The sequence below is a fragment of the Aphelocoma coerulescens genome, chromosome 18, assembly GCF_041296385.1.
Source record: "Aphelocoma coerulescens isolate FSJ_1873_10779 chromosome 18, UR_Acoe_1.0, whole genome shotgun sequence".
In the NCBI taxonomy this organism is placed as follows: Eukaryota; Metazoa; Chordata; class Aves; order Passeriformes; family Corvidae; genus Aphelocoma; species Aphelocoma coerulescens.
In genome coordinates this window covers 3,124,869-3,143,681 of record NC_091031.1, presented here as the reverse complement: position 1 = coordinate 3,143,681, position 18,813 = coordinate 3,124,869, and the positions used below count along the sequence as shown (strand labels likewise).

General features: G+C 37.9%; 1 protein-coding gene across 6 annotated transcripts in view; it reads right to left on the bottom strand.

Annotated features, from left to right (window-relative positions):
* Positions 1-18,813, bottom strand: part of PRKCA (protein kinase C alpha) — a 153,682-nt gene that overhangs the window by 83,067 nt on the left and 51,802 nt on the right. For 5 of the 6 annotated variants that reach the window (XR_011155827.1, XR_011155826.1, XR_011155828.1 and 2 more), the window contains exons 3-4: positions 12,344-12,426; positions 2,959-3,075 (exon numbers count right to left, since the gene is read on the bottom strand). Coding sequence is in view for 2 of the 6 variants with exons in the window: in XM_069032945.1 (XP_068889046.1) it covers positions 2,959-3,075; positions 12,344-12,426 (200 nt within the window). In the remaining 4 variants the exon portion in view is untranslated. The remainder of the gene's footprint in view (positions 1-2,958; positions 3,076-12,343; positions 12,427-18,813) is intronic. The other variant, XM_069032946.1, reaches the window with a different exon arrangement.

Below are 18,813 nucleotides of genomic sequence, written 5' to 3'. Positions count from 1 at the left end.
ATATATGGCAATTATGGGCACATTTATTCAAATAAACTGTAGCAAATGCCCAGCTCGTGGTGATGACTGTCTGCAGGTCCCCAGCAGAGATCCCAGTTCTTTACCTGCAGAAGAAATTTCTCCTTGCTGTGGTTATTTGAGTCACCTAAATCCCAAGGACTGCAGGAAGACATCCTAAACCCACGGCAGCATCTCAAATTCCATTTCCTACTAAATGAACTATACATTTTTAATCTGGTTTTACAGGCAACATTCACTATCATTTCTACAGCAGTTCCTGCCATCACCACCAAAGCCAGAGGTGCTCCTGCCTGGGAGTTCACAGGAAATGCACTGAACACTTTCGTATAATCAACGTTTTCCTGAGGGCTCCGAGCGGAATAGACGCAGCACCGTTTATTTGGCATCTTTTTAGTCTTTACTGCAGTGTAAATCGCACACGCTCTTTATTTTCGTGTTAAAGAAACAGTTTAAATACCAAGTTTGTAAATCAAGCACAGTTCATTAAGCACCAAAGACTCCCACTGACTCAGATGCAAATTTTGTACTAATGTTAGAAATGCTTGGAAACCCACTGTTTCCCAGACCTTCTCCTGAATTTCTCCCCACTCTCTAGATTTCCAAAGCAGTACCTTGCATTCAGCCCATTCTGCAGAACTCAGCTGCCGGCCCCTGCAATCCAGAGCAGTTCACATTTTTACTGAGCTTTCCCTTGATAAACAAGTGATTTTGTAAGACTGGAATGCTGAGCCACATAACTTTCAGTACTTCAGGTTTTTTCCACCCAGGTATTTGAGGAACTGCAACGTTTTTAAAATAAATATACACCATAAATACTTTTAGCTGTATGGTGATGATTATGCACAAGTAGACACTCAACTGCATAACAAAAAGCCAGTGCAAACAGCAAATATCTTGTATTTTAAACAGCATAGAACACCCTTACCAACTCCCACATCAGGTGCTGATGATTTATTAACCTAATTTTCAGAAGCACCAAGTGCCTTCTTGCTGCTCCTGTTGGCTCTGCTGGGGAACACAAACACTAATGAGCATGGAAAATGAACAAATATCTGTGTGCACGTCTGTGTGTGCATGGATGAGGAATTCCATATACCCTTTAGAGTAGGGCACATTTTACCAAAAGGCCTTAATTAAAAAAAATAAATCTCATATTACAGATGCCTTCGTGTGTGATGTTCTCAGGAGAAGACAAAAAAAACCTGCTACTTATGAAGGAGGAACTTGATTTTTAATGTGATCCTTTTGAACCCCAGTTTCAGGAAATCTTTAATTTTTGAAGTCTGTATTGATTAAGATGCACTGATCTTTTATTGCAGTGAGTAATAGCCCAAATTCTTGGAGTGTATCCCGAGAGTATTGGCAAAACAAGCAGTGATGAACCTGAGGGAAGGGATGCTGTGACAGGAGCACAGCGACAAGAAAATGAAATGCAGTGCAAGGACAGCTGAAGTGAGAAAAAATAAAACGCCACTTTTTTCCTCATTTATTTTAGAACTACTTGAAAATAAACTTGTATTAGAGGAGCCATTTCTGGACTGTTATGTCACTGAAGTGACTTGATTTAGACACAGAACTCCTTGTGAGGAGCCTGGAGGAGTTGGGGTCTGTTCTGGTGCAGGAGCTGTCTCCTCGTTTGACCCCAGGGCTTTGCTGCTGCCAAACACAAAGCACTGGGAACCACTTTGATTTGATTTGAACTTGTAAGATCAGTAAACAGCTGTACCTTCTCAGAGAAGAGCAAAGGATTAGTCTGGAATGGGAGAATAGAACATTTTCTACCCCCTCTTCTATAATGTGCTTCCAGCAAATTAAAAAAAAAAAAAAGTTTTTATTTCTCTTAATTTTACCTCTGTGTGGGCAGGTTTCTAAATAAAACATGTTAAATATAAACCCATTTGTGTTTGACCAAAGTCTTTCATATTATTTATGGAGAGTCCCCTTTGTGCAGGAATATTGAACAAAGTCTGTTGATTGCAGAGTTCTTTTTATTTTCCTGAATGGTCCAATCATGCTCTTGGCACACAAAGAGACAAGTAGCAGATGTTAAACAAAACTCTGAGGGATTTATACATTTCTCCTAAAAGTTACAGGACTGCTTTCATTTCTAGTGGGTTTAGGGTTTTTTTTACTATCCTTCTATCTTTTTTGGTTCTGCTTCTCTCAAAGTCGAAATACCAAAGTATTTTCACTCCTATTTAGTATTAAACCAGAGGATTGACTTCACTAAATCTCAAAATTGACAACTAAATTTTAGTAGAACAAGATCAGCATGACAAAAAATACCCTAAATATTTGAGAACAACTACAAAAATCAAAGTCTCTGGCTATTAAAGTTCTTATTTTTCTTTCTTAAGGGAAGTAAAAAGCTTTTTAATATAGTTTAAAAAAGGGGAATGCCATTAACATGCATTGAGGAATGGGACTTCAGACTTCAGATTTAACAATACAACATCTCTACTCATAACTAGGTCAATCTGTAGGTACTAAAACAGACCTTGGGAATAAAAGTGAATTTTGACCAAGGAAAGATTTCACAAAGCTATTTATAAGTGATACCCAGGTCTTCTTCCTGTTGCCTGCTAGGATTGTAGGACTCAAATTATCCTTAATTAAATGCAAATTATTTTTGCAGGAAAGAAACAATAATTTGAGATAACCCCAGATTTCAAATGATTCTAGGGGAAGAAAATTATTCTAGAAAAAAACAGTGACAAAGAAACTAAGAACTTTCTCCATAGACATTCCACGTGTTTGTGTATGGCCTATATAACATAGGTTTTCTATATATTCTTATGCCCGTCTGTTCCCAACTCCCTCAAACCTCATCGCTGCAGTCAGGTTGCTTTTTATCCTATTTTTGACAGGGTATATCATAATTTTTATACATCTCTACTTGTACAAACCCACTAAAAGGAACCATTCTCTGGTGCTCACTGGAGTCTTGGTCCAATCAGTCATAATTTGCTCTCCATTCCAAGAAATCAGACTCTGCAACTGCATCTGCCTGTGATTTTCCAGGCCACTTTTCCCTCTGGAATGACCATAGTCCATCTGGAAGATGGAGGAAAAAGCTTTTTATTCCTTTTCACTTATTTTTACCCAATTTCAGGCAACACAAACAAGAAGAATATTGACCCCATGGACAGCCAGTCTGTGATTTACAATTCACATCATTGGAATTAGAGACAAAATGCAAAATTTAATGATACTAAAGCCATTAGGTGGATAGGAGAAAAGGCCATTTGCAGGCCAAAGATGCATCATTTCTCATCTTATTATAACTTTTATAAAAAAGAACAAAGACCTTCAGATTCAGAAAACACCTTTTTAAGAGGGGTTACACAGAAATCACTTTAACTAATTATACTGCTTCTATTAAGTTTAGATTTGAAACTTTTTTATAAACTCTTTTAGTTAATGTCCCTGAAGTTAATAATTTGCTACTATTCTACCAGTCCTTCAGTGCCAATAGGGTCTAACCTAAATAACTGTAATAACCAGCTTTCAAGAAACTCCAAGTTTTGGGTTTTTTCTCTTTTTTTTTTCCCCTTTTATAAAAAAAGAATTTAAAGTAGCCAAAGCTATGCAGGCACTCCTTACAACTATTTTTGTAGAGGCTTTTATCTCTTTTCTGGTCCGTTCTCTGCTGGTCTGATGCTCCTGTTGCCATAGAAACAGACCTGAAGGTGCTTTGTTACAGATTACAATGGTTTTCCCAACACTGAGACAATCCTTTCATGCCTCAGTTCAGCAGGTACCCTTCCCATGGGGACAGAAAGGAAAAGGAATAAATCAATCTCTGACTCTTCTGTCTATTAAGTTCTCATTACCAGAATTTATGATATTGCTTCTGCCTTTAGTTTATGAGCTCAGCCAATGATCACTGGTACTTTAAGGACTGAGGTTCATTAATTACACAGGTCGTGCTACAGTTAATTTATTTGAAAGGGAACAGCAAAAATCAAATTATGAAGGGAATCCTGACTGGCATCGTGTTAACTTCAACAGAAACATCAGGATTTGGTTTTTCAGCACAGGCAATACACCATTGCTTTAAAATCTGTTTGCATCAAGTTTCATTGGGCTGCTAGAAAAATCAGATCAATTGCAAAATGAGAGAATATTTCATGCCAAGGATAACACTTAAAACATGTTCCCTGAGATCACTTATTACTTCAAGACAAATCCTATCCTTTCCAAAGGCTGAAGAAAAATCTGTGAGCTATTTGGATCTCTTTGGAATATTACCCCAATAATGGACAGTGAAAATTAGAAAATACAAGAGCACGCCCAAGAATGAAAGCAAATTGTTCTTGTCCATGCAGAGCTCCCCAGATGCTTTCCCAGCACCAGCTGGATAAATGGAGCTCCATGGAAGAGGATGGAGCTGCTCCCTTCCCAGCCAGGGTGTCCCTACCTCACCTCCCTGCTTTTCCTCTCTCTTTCATCACTCTGTTCCAGGGTCAAAGCACCTCGATAGAAGAGCCTTGCTGCCTCCTACAAGTACAGGTTGTTCTTTCCTCCCCACCCCCAGAGGAGTTTCACAGAGCTGTGATTTACACCAAGGACCTGAGGCCACACCATTTCAACTCAGCAGAGATCAGCAAACTTCTCCCAGCACCCCAAGGACAGAGCCCCAGCAATTCCCAGAGATGGGGACACTCTCTGGTCACACATTAAAATCACTTGTAGCATATGGGATCTACAGTGCTTTGCAAAATTAGCCTACTTGTTTTATTCCAAATTAAGATCTAATCTAATTTTGGTGCAAGAACTGCCACCTCAACAAACAGAAAGTGCTAAAAATTACCAGCATTCTGCAAGGCTCTCTCAGTGGTCTGTCTGTGTCTCTTCTAGCTACTGAGTTCAGTGTGCCATAATCACTATTTTTTATTTTAAAACCCACATAGTTGTGGGGGTGGAACCTGACAGAAATGTCTATGCTGCATTTTACACATGATATCTCATGTAAAAAACCAGATTATTAGTAATTCTTAGGCATTCTTCCCCTCTAAACCCAAATATCAGCACATTTACACAGTTTAAAGATTGACACAACAGACTTTCGCCAAGAGGAAGCCACAAGCTGACTAGGAAATAATGAACCTCAACCGAAATTGCACAAAATTCAATATACTCTTAACAATTGGAAAATAAGTGCTGCTGGAATTAGGCCAACTTAAATTTGGGGAGTTAGAAAGGGTTTTGATGGTGAAAATCAGCACCCAGGAGTCACTGAAGCTCCTGTAGTCACTGCCACCAAAACTGCACCCTATCCACAAGATTTCTTTTTACTACTGGGAATAACTTAGCTGAGAGTTCTCCTTTTATAGTACCACAGCCTAATTGTTCTGCAGTGCTAACTTGTGAAAATCAGGGATATTTTTAGGTTCATCATTTATATACATTTCCTAACTGTCTCAGCAGAACTCTGCTCAATGATTAACTCTTACCAGCATCACCTGTAGTATGTAACATATTGCCCAGGAAATGGCTAGAAAGAAAAACACAAAGCCTAACTTTTATGTTACAGCTATTCAGCATTTGCATTGTTCTGGATTGGTAAAATAAAAAATACATTCTTTATAAATATAAAGCTATGAACTTTCAAATCTCAGAGGCTCTAACAAAAATCTAAACTGCACTCCCAGTGTCTCAGGCACAAACTCCATGAACTGAAAGCCTGAAGGACTGCAGTGGAAGATGTGAGCCAATGCTCCTTTGGAGTCACACACTGTGCAGGCAGCCACCCACCACGGATTTCCTACCCCTGGGGTGTTCGAGAAGAGGAGTCACACAGCTCCTTTCAACACTGCAAGGAAAATTTTTCCATGCAGATGGACACAGAGCCAGTTTGGAGATTGGGTTACAGAGAAAAGGTGGGAATTACCAGTAGTTATAAAAGTACATGAACCTGTTCCTTTGTAATTTAATCCTGGTTTTACTGAGGATCATTCACTGTAGCTAAAAGCCATTTTGGTTGCAATAAAAGGAGCTCATGCTTTAATTTAGGAGTAGAAGGTACAAATGTTTTCTCGGGGGATGATTAATTCAAACACATTCCAGCACAAAAACTGCTTTCAAGTAACCTGGGAAGCTGCCTGCAGCTACTTAAAAGAAGGCATTTAGGAGAGCAGTGCCCAAACTTCTCTGTACAGGCAGGGATGGGCAATGCCATGAATGCTTGTGAGCATGAACCTCCTCCCAGTGCTGGAGGAAGATGAGCTCAATATACACTCAGTATGCACAGAGCCCTTTCAGGCAGGCTTCCTTCTGTAATTTCTCTGGCTTCCATTAAAAGGAACCTTGGCCCAGGACTGTTGTGTTCAAATTGGAATTTCATTGTCAATATAATCACCCTTTGTAATGAGCCACTGTCACACAGCACCATTGAAAACACAATTAAAACATTAGAAAAACAAGCAACTTTTCCCTACAATTAAATTTTGGGGTCTTTGAGGTCAAAACCATAAGCATGGAACCTTTATTTCTCCACAAAATACTTTGGATACTCTGCAGAGGTTCAAAAGTCAGGGTAACAACAAGAAATAAAATGCTTGTTTTTGTAAGAAAAATTATCTTGCTGTCCTGTAAATTTTTTTAAGTACTTACGATAAATAACATGAATAATAAAAATGTTCAGCTCCTTCAGTATCACTTACTGCATTGACTGTAGTGTGTTGATTTTGTTATCTAGGACTTGCTTTTGGGGAAAAGGGAGTGATAATATAGCAAGGAATATCATATTTTGACAAAAGTATGTTTGTATTGTAATTGTTTTTTATTAAGAATATTACCTACTGCCTCCATCTAATAATGTGAATTGCAAACAAAGTCCATGTGATTAATAATTATCATAATTAGAAACCACAGACATACAAGCACATGAAGTTGTTTCCTCAATCTGTAAATAGAGGGGCTTTATAATTTTCTCTGCTTGGGGTATGCAATGAAAAATTGCATCTGAGCTGTTTAAGAATCACTCCCAAAAATTCCTACAGGCTTCTTTTTAAAGGAACATTTTTGTTAATCTGGCAAGCAGTGAACTGCTTCTTGCCAGTTCTCCCTGCATTTGTGTCTCTTTTGTGATGAAGCAAGAAGGTTTTCATCTTAATTAAAAAGAAAATATTTCTGGGACAAGACTGCCTATTATTCAAAATTCACATTAGCAATAAAAAAACCCCCAAACCTTAGCGGCATATGGTTGGGCTTGATGATCTTAAAGATCCTTTCCAATCTATGATTCTATACTATTTTATCAATAATATAATATTATCAATAATATTATAACATTATAATAATATTTTATCTACAATATTTTATCAAATTATGTTTGTTGTTGCTCCAGTCTCAAGATGTCCAACACTTGTAACAGTTGTTTTTCATTGTAAAAAAACCTAGAGTTAAAAGCAAATCAGACAAGCCCTGTTGCTGCATTTCATTATCCCTGCAAAGAAAAAGACTGCAAAGCTTTCTGATTAAAATCCCTTTTTAACTAGTTCTACAGTAAATCTTAATACTGTGCTTCCAGTTACTGCCTTTTCTTCTCATGAGTTTGGTTTGTTTTTTTTTAATTCCCTAGGCCAGTCAAGCAACTCTCTTTATCCACTCCGAAGCCAGCCTCCTACATGTAAATATGATCTAGAAACATGATTAAATGCCAGTGGGGGAAATAAAATGGAAAAAAAGAAAAAAAGAAAAAAAGAAAAATATTTCAGCATTTTCTGGAACTGAACAGCAAATAAATCTGGTCAAGACATCTAAACCCTCCAGGGCAGACAAATTATATTAATTTATTCTGTCTTAGTACAGAGGTGATTCTTCAAATCATTTCTCTCAGAGCCCCAGCCACCAAATGAGCAATGTGATAGTGCAGTAAATGTGGACATCAGCACTGCCCTGAGCCTCAGGGCAAACCCAACCCACTGCTGCCACTCTGTATATCAGCATTTATGAATTAGAGTTTCCCACTGGTCCCCCAGCACATGAATTTTTAAGGGTCAATCTTTCTCCTCCCAGCTCTAGAATCTCAGAAACCATAAAACAAAAATCACAGTGGAGCCTCACAGGGCTCCTGTCCCATCTCCCCACAGAGGACTACAGCACTGTGGAGAGAAGGGAACTCCAATAAAAAAATCTTAATTTCTTCTACTGGTAGCCCCTTGCAGCAGTTACCCCTCACACATCCAGCAATCTGCACTGTTATGGAGTTATTTCTCCCTTGCTACAAGCTGCCCTTAAGAGACCTCGGCACAGCTTAAGAGACAAAAAAAAGATTTTCAAAGATCTTGTTTTAAAGACCTTCAACACTTTAGTTCTTTTCCAAATTCCAAATGAAAGCTGCAGAATTCAACACAAAACATCTCCCTGAAAAACAGAATAATAATTGCTAACATATCTCTGCCTTTGTATTGGAATGCATGACTGGCCAGCAGTGAGTTTATGACCCACTTCAGTTTCTTGTGCACCAGCGTCTTCATCATCCATTCACATGGATTTTTTTATTTTTATATTTTTTATTTTTCTCTTCCCCTTGTGAGTGATTTTTTTAAAGAAATTGTATCTTAACACATAGAAAAAATCTGAGATGTACTCTAGAGTTGCATTATCCCAACATCCAACCCACTGCTGAATGTACCCAACTCCTGCAGCGTCCCACAGAACCTCGCAGTTGTTCAAATGCACACTGAACTTTCAAACGTGCTTAAGATAATAAAGCTCCCAAATAATTTCAGTATCAAGAGGATAATTGACTTGGAAATTGAAATATGTCACCTTTGACATCCCCAGGTTCAGTTACTCTGCAATGATGCTTTGCTGTTCTGTTTTACGTAAGCTCACATCTGGATCTTCCAATCCATTCTTTCCTAGGTTCTTAAAGGCTAAAAACTCACCAAGTACAGTCAGATTTCACATCCTTTCATTGTTCAGTCACTTGTTCTCATTTAAATTATTTTCACTTTTTAATTTATATTTATTTTGCTCATAATTTGCTCACATTTTGGATTCTCTATTATTATTATCTGAAAGGGAAATAGTGCTGATCCCGAGGCCACGATCTCTGAGTTCTTGTGCACTCAAAGTCTTATAAACTCATACTGAAAAAAATAATACCATCAAACACTATTTTAAATTAATGCTTGGGTTTTTTTAAATTATATCTTTCATGTAATTAGGAACATTTTAATATATAACAAAGACACCTTCTGGTCACTGAATTCCATTAACAAAGAAAACAAATATTTTAACTCCATTTTCAAGAAACTTGACCCATTATCCCTTAATACTGAACACATCTTAACAAAGCTCATTACAGCAGCACTCAAAGTTTGAGGCTGCTCTTACATTTTTACACCAATTTACCCAAGTTTTAAGTATTTCACCAATGACTTAAAATAATTTTAAGAACACTAAGCATCTTCCAAAACCAAGCACCTGAACTGGAGATGATGCTTCCTGTGACTCTGGAGGGCACCAGCAGCAGGAGCTGTTAATTTCTACTCAACAGCATCACCATAAAGAGCTGGCCATGAAGAGAAGAGGAATAATTTCTATTCAAACTCCAGGGAGCCATTAGACAGAGCAGGAAAACAACTTCCTGAGCTGCTTTTTTCTAAGACACCAGAGCTCACACCCTGCCAAGTACTACGGAAATGTAAAGTTTTTTGATTGTGTGACTTCTTGTTTCACTGAAACAGGATATTGCTCTCCAGACACCATCATTGCAATGCCACTCAAGGATGACCACTTTATTCCCAAGTATTATTTCCCTTTTGGCACAAACTCAGACCTTTCAACCTCACATTTCAGCTACTCTGAGTAAACAAGAGGCTCATTTTAAGCTTTCCTCTTTCACACTCACCTTTATTAAGGCATTATTTTGCAAGGACTGCCTCATTTCTATTAAAAGTACAGGGCACCATAATTTAACATTATTCTGATGCACAATAATCATTATTATGTAATTATTATAATTATTGCTCTGGAAAATTAATTTTATTAATGACAGTATTACTCTTACAATTAATGGAAAGGTTACACTGGAGCATTTGAATACACAAATTAATCGTGCACCTGCACAAAGTAATTTAGAAAAGGATGTTTAAATATTTAAAAATCTGCTAAATGTTATGATAAGCTTTGTAGCACACTACATTTCAGAACAAAGCTTGTAGCAATTGGGATAGGAATAAGTTGCTAAATTGTAAAAGGGTTGAAATTATAGTCCAACATTTCAGTAAATTAAAGTATAATATTCTACAATCCTCTCTGTGTAATAGTACCCACTAATGTAGCACGATTTTAATAAGACATATTTATTTCCTGATTGCTTTTAATCTTCAAAGTGTTTTTGAGCTATTGATGCTGTGTAAATATTGAAAATGATCATTTGGTAACCCAAATACAGAAATGAGGCATTAGGCTGATTTATTTAATCACCAAGGCCAAAAACCCAAATCATGAAATGCAGTCAGCAATATTAAAGACCATTAACAACCTGTCACAGATTCTGTCACCATGAAAGATGCTCGATAAAATTAAATGGCCTCGCACAGAAATGTGTGTTCTCATTTATGAACTTCAGGCAAGCAACCCCAAAGAATCATCTTATTAAAAAAACTAATAATCAAAAACACCTTTAAGGCCAAACCATTCATTATAGACATGCAGAGCTGTTCATGAGTGCCACCACTAAAATCGTCAATCAAGAGTATCTCCCATGAATATCCCACATCATAACTGAGCCCTAAGCTAAAACTCGATTTGGGTTATTCTCCTTGTCGTTCTAGGACTGACCAAAGCAAATCAGCAAGGTATTGCTGGTAGGTATAAACTATATTTAGAGAATGAGGAATTAAGCAGATAATCTTTAATTGTTCAGATTTTTGCTTAAATTGTGGCCCCTTTGGGCTCAATGGGGGTTTTGCCAACAACAACCTCCACACAGATCAGGGATGAGGACATCACTCAGACAGGGCTAACCTGAGTTTCAGCCTCTCTGTAGCTCAAGGCACTTCAACTACACAACTCCCAAATTCCAAAAGCCTGCTTTAACTGTTAAACTACATGTACAGAGCCAACTGCCCCATTGCAAAGCTTAAAGAAATCAGGAACTTTCAGAAAAGCAAAGGTCTGAAGAATAATTTTGGTTTCTTGCTCTTGCCTAATGATTGTTTTAATAGTAAAGCCTGTATTAGCTAAACAAGAGACACTGAACAGGGTAATTACACTCCTAACTTTAGCATTTTTCTTCTGTACCTAAATATAGATTGCCTGAAATGTTTAAAAATTAAATTTTTAAAAATTCTTCTCAGTTCTTCAACATTTCCCCGTATTTAAATTTAAAAATGAGAGAACCTTCTAATATCTGAAATTTTCCAAGACCCCTTGTAGCTTCTGACCATGTATTGTTCACTGACCTCCTGGCTGGCATATTAAAACAATTCATGAGAAGCTCATTAAAACCTAGCAAGAAAATTCTTCTGGTGCATTTTATCAGAGGAGATAATAGCCTACAATCTAGAGCATGAATATGTTATAAGAAACAAAACAGAGCCATTCAGACAAAGAACACTTGGAATGTATTGTTCCCATAAGCAGATGTTAAATTACTTCACTGTAAAGTGGGATTTATAAAACCCAAAGAAATGTTATTTTTATGTGAACAAATGAGATCAGTTTATTATTTCAGCAGGGTGACACAAAGATCCTGCACATGTGTCTCACCATGCAGGCAGATGTGTTGAGATGAAAAACTGGTTGTTGACCAAAAATTCTACGTGTCTACAGAAGTACTGACAGAGCGGGATGGAATGGGAGTATCCAGACTGCTAGACTAGCTCAAACATGAAAATAAAATAAAAACCCAGTAAGCCAGCTGGCTCAAGATTAAACTGTCATTTAACTGGAGCTACAGATCCTTGTGTGCAGTGAGACAAGGACCAGAGATAGCTCAAAAGCTATACTTTGAGATAAGATAGATACAAAGAAAGCTTAGAAAAAGCTTCAGCCTTTCAGGGAATTGTTAACATCAAATACATCCAACATAAAGCAAAGAAAATAAAATGCTGATTCATGGTTGGGTAAACGCCTCAGGGTTGTCGTGTTCCAAGGATATTGTTCTTGGTAACACACTCAATCTTACTTTTCTGACCAAAAATAGATCTCTCAGTCCATAAACATTTGCTTCACAACTGCTAAAACCCACTTGGACTCAATTATCTGTCATGAAGAACCCATTGATCCTGTTCGTAACCCATTCCCAAGGGTGTAACAACATAAAACTGTGTAAAGCCATCTTAAATGTTGATGTACTCACATCAGTGTCAGGTCCCTTGTCAGCCCCAGGACAAGAGAAGGTAACGAACTCATGGCATCTCTTGTGAACCACAAAACAGCAAACTGGCAAAAAAAGGGGAAACAACAGTTAGAATGGTTGTTGGTGGTATTTTGGTTTTGTTTGTTTGTTTTTCTGTTGTTTTTTTTTTAAATTTTGTAACAAATATCAAATAAAACTTAAGTATTTCACCTGTAAGTCAATGAAAGAAAGCCGAGCCTCGTGTTAAATAAAGACACAAGACATCAAGCAAACACTGTGATTCAAGAGGAGATAAGCATTCACATTTAAAAACCAAGAGATTCTACACAATGATAAATCTTTAATGCTTGAAGACGTCCCACAGTGTTCAAATATAGTGTGGGATGAGCAGTTCTATGAAGCCACATTTCCTGAATCGAAATCCTCTGTCACAGGAACTGTCAATGTGCATCCAGCAAGAGCAGGAGGCAGGAGTGAGGAATGTTAAGCTGGAATGAAAGCCATCCTTGGGTGTGGGATTTGCTCCCCTGCATGCCTTGGGGAAGGCCTCTATGAAGATCCAAAGTCTTTCTCAGTTAATCACTTCTGTGAGGGACCAGAGCTCGCTCTGAGTGAAGCCTGTTGTAGAGAACAAAGTGTTCTCATAGCACAGAATGGTAGGAGATAATGGGAAAAGAAAATTAGCTCCTGATTGCAATATGAATCCCATTTAAAATTTATGAATGATCTGAAAGAACTTTTTCTTTCTGAGATAAAAAAGCTTCTGCAATGGGATCGAGGCCATAGGTTGTCACACAGCATAGGACACACAGGTCCCTCCAAACCACACAAAAAGAACAATTTGCTTGAGAGTGCTTGTTTTAGGAGTCAGTACTTCAGCTTTTCACCCTCACTACAGGTTCTTTCATAATATCAAACTTAGTTCTGATATTTTGAAATTGGTCCACATTTCAATGAAACAGACAATCAAGATTTGAGATTGAAAAAATCTTTTAATAAACACCGTGCCATCAAGTAGTGAGTCAGGAGACTATAATGAGATGATTTAAAGGTAATTCACAGTTTGCTTATAGGTAATGCATTCTCTGTATACTTGAAATTTTGCATTTCCAACACATAAAAATGCACTGTTTCCTAAATCTAAAGAATAAAATGGATTTTAATTGCTTAACAACTGCAAACGTTGAATTTCCTTAACTTCAGGGGAAACCGTCTTAAATTATCTAAATTGTTCTTGAGAGCTCATTGCATGAGGCAACTTTAACACTTCTTTCCCATTTAAAACACATATTAATTTATTTAATAAATAAATAGTGAAGAAAGCTGTGACCAGGTGCACCTGCAGGTCACTCCAGACACAGCCATGATCATTAATGCCAGGCTGGACTCATTCCCATCCCTAAGTCTGCCTTTAAAGAAGTCTAATAATCACCCTTCTCTTTCTCCCCAGATATTTTTTTATTAGTATCCCATGCAGAAATTGTTCTGTTTCCGACGTGGCATTGGGCAAAAGGAATAAAGTGGGTTTTACTCCACTGAGTCCAGATTAGCTCTGCCAACTCCACTTGAGCAAGAGCTGTGGCTCAGTGTCTGCTGCCCACTTGGTTGTCTAGTTTGCTAATCAACCTAAATCCCAGTGAGTCCTGCAATTATCATTTTGATGGTTTGTTTTCTACCAACTGAAAGATCAGTAAGTGGCAATTACCATTAATATTACTTGCAGCTGAGTCATATTTTACTTTCAGATTATATTTTTGGTTCCAAATCTTCCAGTCTCGAGGACAATAGACTGATTTGTGTTTTCAGGAATAAATCACATGCAAAAAAAAAAAAAAAAAAATCTTAGTATATCCTTCAGAAAATCAAGAAGTTACCTAATTACTTTTGTAAAACTTGTAAAATATAATGTGATAATCTATGCAAAAGATCTGAGAAATATTATGGGAATATCTGGAAAATTTGTAGAATGGAGCTGCTTCACCAATGCCTGCCATTCCAATGAGGACCTTGGAGTGGCTGCTCCGACTCTGCCTTTATTCAGCAATGTGTGTAAGGCAAACTGCATATTTGGGCATCTGTTTTGGGCAGGATTTATGAAACACCAGTCACGTTCTATCTCTGAGCTGACAGCCTCTCACAGTGTGTGAAGGAACTCAACCACAGACAATGTCGACCTTGTTTTTAATATGATTTAAGCATCGAGATAAAGACGTGGGAAGAGGAGTGCCACTGTTTGCTCAGTCTGTGAACTTTAGCTGTGAACTTGCCTAGAAACGATGCTCATCACACTGCAATGGAAACCACAATTTAGCTGCCAGAGTAAGCAAACCAGAGAGGATTTGTCCTTTTGGACTGGGGCTACACCTCAAAACTACATGCTAAGGCTTTGGTTATCAGTGTTGACAACTGAACTCTTAAAACTGAACTTGTGTCCAGCCTAACAATAGACTGACTGATGTGGGCAACTCAGCATGGGCAGCCTTGATTCTTTTTCCTTTATTTCCCATTTGTAATGGGTGACTTAATCTCCAAAGACCTGGTTCCTTAAGAGGTGCTCCAAAATCACCAGACCTGTCTCTTGAGAATACTCAAATAAGAACCAAACGTTTCAACACGGAAATAAGCAACACAACCAGCAACTCACACAGAATCATAAATCCAAAGGGAAAAGAACAAGTGTGAACTGAAATCCATCTGACAGCCATCATTTCCATACATATAATTTAACATCCAAATTTTCATGCTGAAGTCCAGACGTTAGAGTGCATTTTAGCATTCAGTTTTAGTGTTTTCTTTATTTCCCAAAGCAACACAGATCTGGAGAACTCATGTAAAAAATTACTTAGTTCAGCTAAGTGCAAACAAAGTGTCATCTGCTTAAAATAACGTCTTTTTTTTTTTTTTTTAGGAATAGAGATGAAAAATAACCTCTCACTTGTTACTTGTTTTGAAGAGATGTTAAGAGCTTCACATCACTTATTGCAGCTGTTAAGAAGTCACATTATGTTCACTACCTTCATGTAATGAAAGTTGTATTACACTATGCAGAGGCTGCCAGGAAATTTGTTCCTTTACATTTTACCATGAGCTGAAGTGAGCTGGCACACATTATGCAGAGTAGCTCGAGAGCAAAGTGGCATCTTGAGGCTGACAGCTAAAATTAAAAAGAAAATTATTGAGGTATTTTCATGTTTTGACAGCGTGATTTTCATCTGTGGTGTATATATAGAATATGGCTGTGAGCTTCCATCCTCTCCAGCTCTGGACTTGCTGGAGCCAAAGGCTCTCTGCAGCCCAGGGAGGGGAACAGGGAGGGATGGAGAGAACAAAACAGGCCTTGTGTTGCAAAACCAGACTAACTGCTCCCTCTCTGCTGGCATGTGGCATCTCCCAGGCTGTTCCCTGCCCTCTGCCCTCCCAGAGAGCAGAAAATGCCAACTGGGCAGCACAAAAACAAGGAAGAACCTGGTAAGGAGCACTCAGCGCGTTCTCAGAGCAAATAAGCTGAAGATGCTCGACACAGCTTGTGGGATTTATGGTACATAATGGAGGGCAACTCATTCCACCCAACACTGTTCTGTCCAGGCACAGCACTGAGAAAAATATGTTGTTATTAATAATACCTACATATATATATATATAGGTGTCACTTAGAGTTACAAGGCTCCACTGTAAATTTCCAGCTTTATTCCGAATTATGTGGAGTGAGAAGATTGTTGGGCTATATGGTCAGGTGAGAGTTATCTGCTAAAAAACACTGCTACTAATGGCTTTCATATATGACACAGATGGATGAGACCAAAGTGAAGTACTGCAATAATAAATAACAGAAATAGAAGCAGTCTTCTCTATTAGATATCTATAAAGAAGAAAAGCCATTGCTGAGCCCACACATCAGTCAGCCATATGTCTGAAGAGCTCCACAACCACAAGCATTCCAAAGAACAAGGGGTAAAAAATATCAAGACAAAAGTCACATGCTTTCCAATTGAGAATTATTCGAAAAGGTCAACAGATTTTTTTTTTTTTTTAAATCACTTGTAAACTCCCACTTTTGGAAGAAAAAGAGCAGAGTAGATGAGCCTTTCCATTAAATATAAATAGCTCTACTACACCACAGTATTTATTTATTCAGTAAAACAAATTAAGCTGCAAACCTAAAGGGTGGAGAGAATATATTAGCCAGAAAGTCCAACTGAACTGCCAGTTGTCATCTACAGAGAAATCAGTGAGGCTTTGTCATCTTTGACTCATTTTTGTAATCATAGAATCATACAATTATAAAGGTTGGAAGAGAGCACCAAGACCATCAAGTCCAACCTTGGAACAAATACCACCACACCCACTGAACCCTGTTGCAAAATGCCCATAGTCAAGACTATTCCCCCAACTCAAATGATGAATTTATAACATTTTAACCAGTGTAAAAATCACACATCTTCCCATCTAAACCAACCCCAAGGCTGTGGCTCCACTGACATGGCATTATTGGATGCCCCACAACAACAGGCACATAATTTCCAGGTTTCAAGCATTGATTCTTCCAAAGGAAGCAGCATTGGAGGTCTCGTGGGCAGCAACAAGGAAATAACTGTGTGCACACTCAGTATTTGTTGCTGGGTTCTTGCTTCGGCGTTTTTAAATAAGAATTGATTCTGAACTGGACTAAGGAGTTACCACAGAAGTACAATAAGCACAAAATCCTCTCCAGCTTACTCTCAGAGGGCTCTGGAGGACTTTAGGGTCTCTGCAGGAGTTTGGAGCAGGGAGTCGTTGTTATGTTGCTGTTTCAAACACTTTGCATTCTCACTGAGGCCACAGGATTTCCCCCAGGGGCCCATATCAGTGGCTGGCGTGTGTTTTCTGCACAACACCAAGCAATGAATGAATGAATGTGGCACGTGTTAGATCATCCTTGGATTAAATATAGCAATTACAATAAACAGAAATAGGGTAGTACTTTAAAACAGACAAATCAATTAAATCCCAGCTACATTTGTTGTTTAAATAAGTACTGTTTAAATAAGTTTACTAGGAATAGATAAACAAGAGGAGTAGCAATTAAGATATAGGATGTAGCAATATTTGTCTTTCTCCTCTTCTGAACATATTATAACTTGTGAAAATATAATGAAAATCCCTTTTACATTAAATATAAACACGGCTATAGATTATAAAGCTAACAAAAGTCACAAGCAGCCCTACCTTTGACTGCTACCAACATACTGAATCCACTGAGAATTTTTCAAAATTAAATTACCCTAACATTTCCAACATACATAATTTATAACACACCAGCTTGCTTTTGTGCCAGCGTTTCACCCCATCTAGAAGGAAGTGCTGTCTCAGGAGAGTAGCCAGGCTAACACTTAAAACTGCTACATGCAATCTTTCCACTTGGCATTTCCCACTCCCTTCTGACTAAACCAGCCTGGAGCCCAGCGAGATAGAGTCTGTTCCAGGCTAAGAGAGTTAATAAGAAAAACAACTGTCTCTGCCCATCACCTTCACCTGTTCCTAAGCTTCTTAGAGCTCTTTTGTAAGCCCACGAGGTCACACAGCACCTTCACAGCGCTAATCTGTGTAGTGCTACACATTCCCTGGCTCAGGGGTTATCTTCATTTTCGTTGTGGTTTCTACAAAACTCAAGCTACCATCTCAAAAACCTACCCTGGAGCCAAGGTATAGAAATACATGAAATTGATATTGATAAATTAGGGCTGATTCCACCTTCTAAAGCTCCAAGCATACCTGCTAACAATTATTGTGCCTAATCTCAAGCTCTCTGACCTTGCTGCAGATTTTCTGTTTGGTCCAGTTCAATTAGACTAAAGAAACTTGGGTGGAGGACAGAAATAAGACCACTGTAAACTCTGCTGTTTAATTTTTTTAATTTAAGAGAAAGTAACAGTTAACTGCAACAATATCTTATTTGTGTGAAAGGATTACACGGATTGTCTGGACAGTCTTAACTGCCCAGGTCATTAACTCCTTTACACTAAGTAGAAAACAGATGGATGTCTCTGGTAAGCTGGCTTTGCAAGATCTACGACAGTGTGCAAATACAGGCGGTGTGCCTGGCAGGGAATGCACATTCATTTACATTTACCCAAACAACTTTGGCAGACCTGGCAGCACTGTGGGATAAAATTATAAATAAATAGCTGCGCATTTTAAATTATAAATTTATACCTAACACATTTTTAAAACTGTTTGGATTTAGTAAAATACCTGAATATATTCACATCTCTCTGAATACTACATTCAGGTACATATTATACCGGTTTGTCATTTCTGCCTTCCATTACAGGAAAAAGAAGGTACATGATACAGTTTATTCTACTAAAACTGCAGCACAGTATTTGCAAAACTGAGGAAGAGTTTCAAAATATTAAAGGACTTTATGTAATATGAAATATTCAGCACTGTTTCAATCTACCTGTTAATTATATACTTTCTGAGACAGAGAT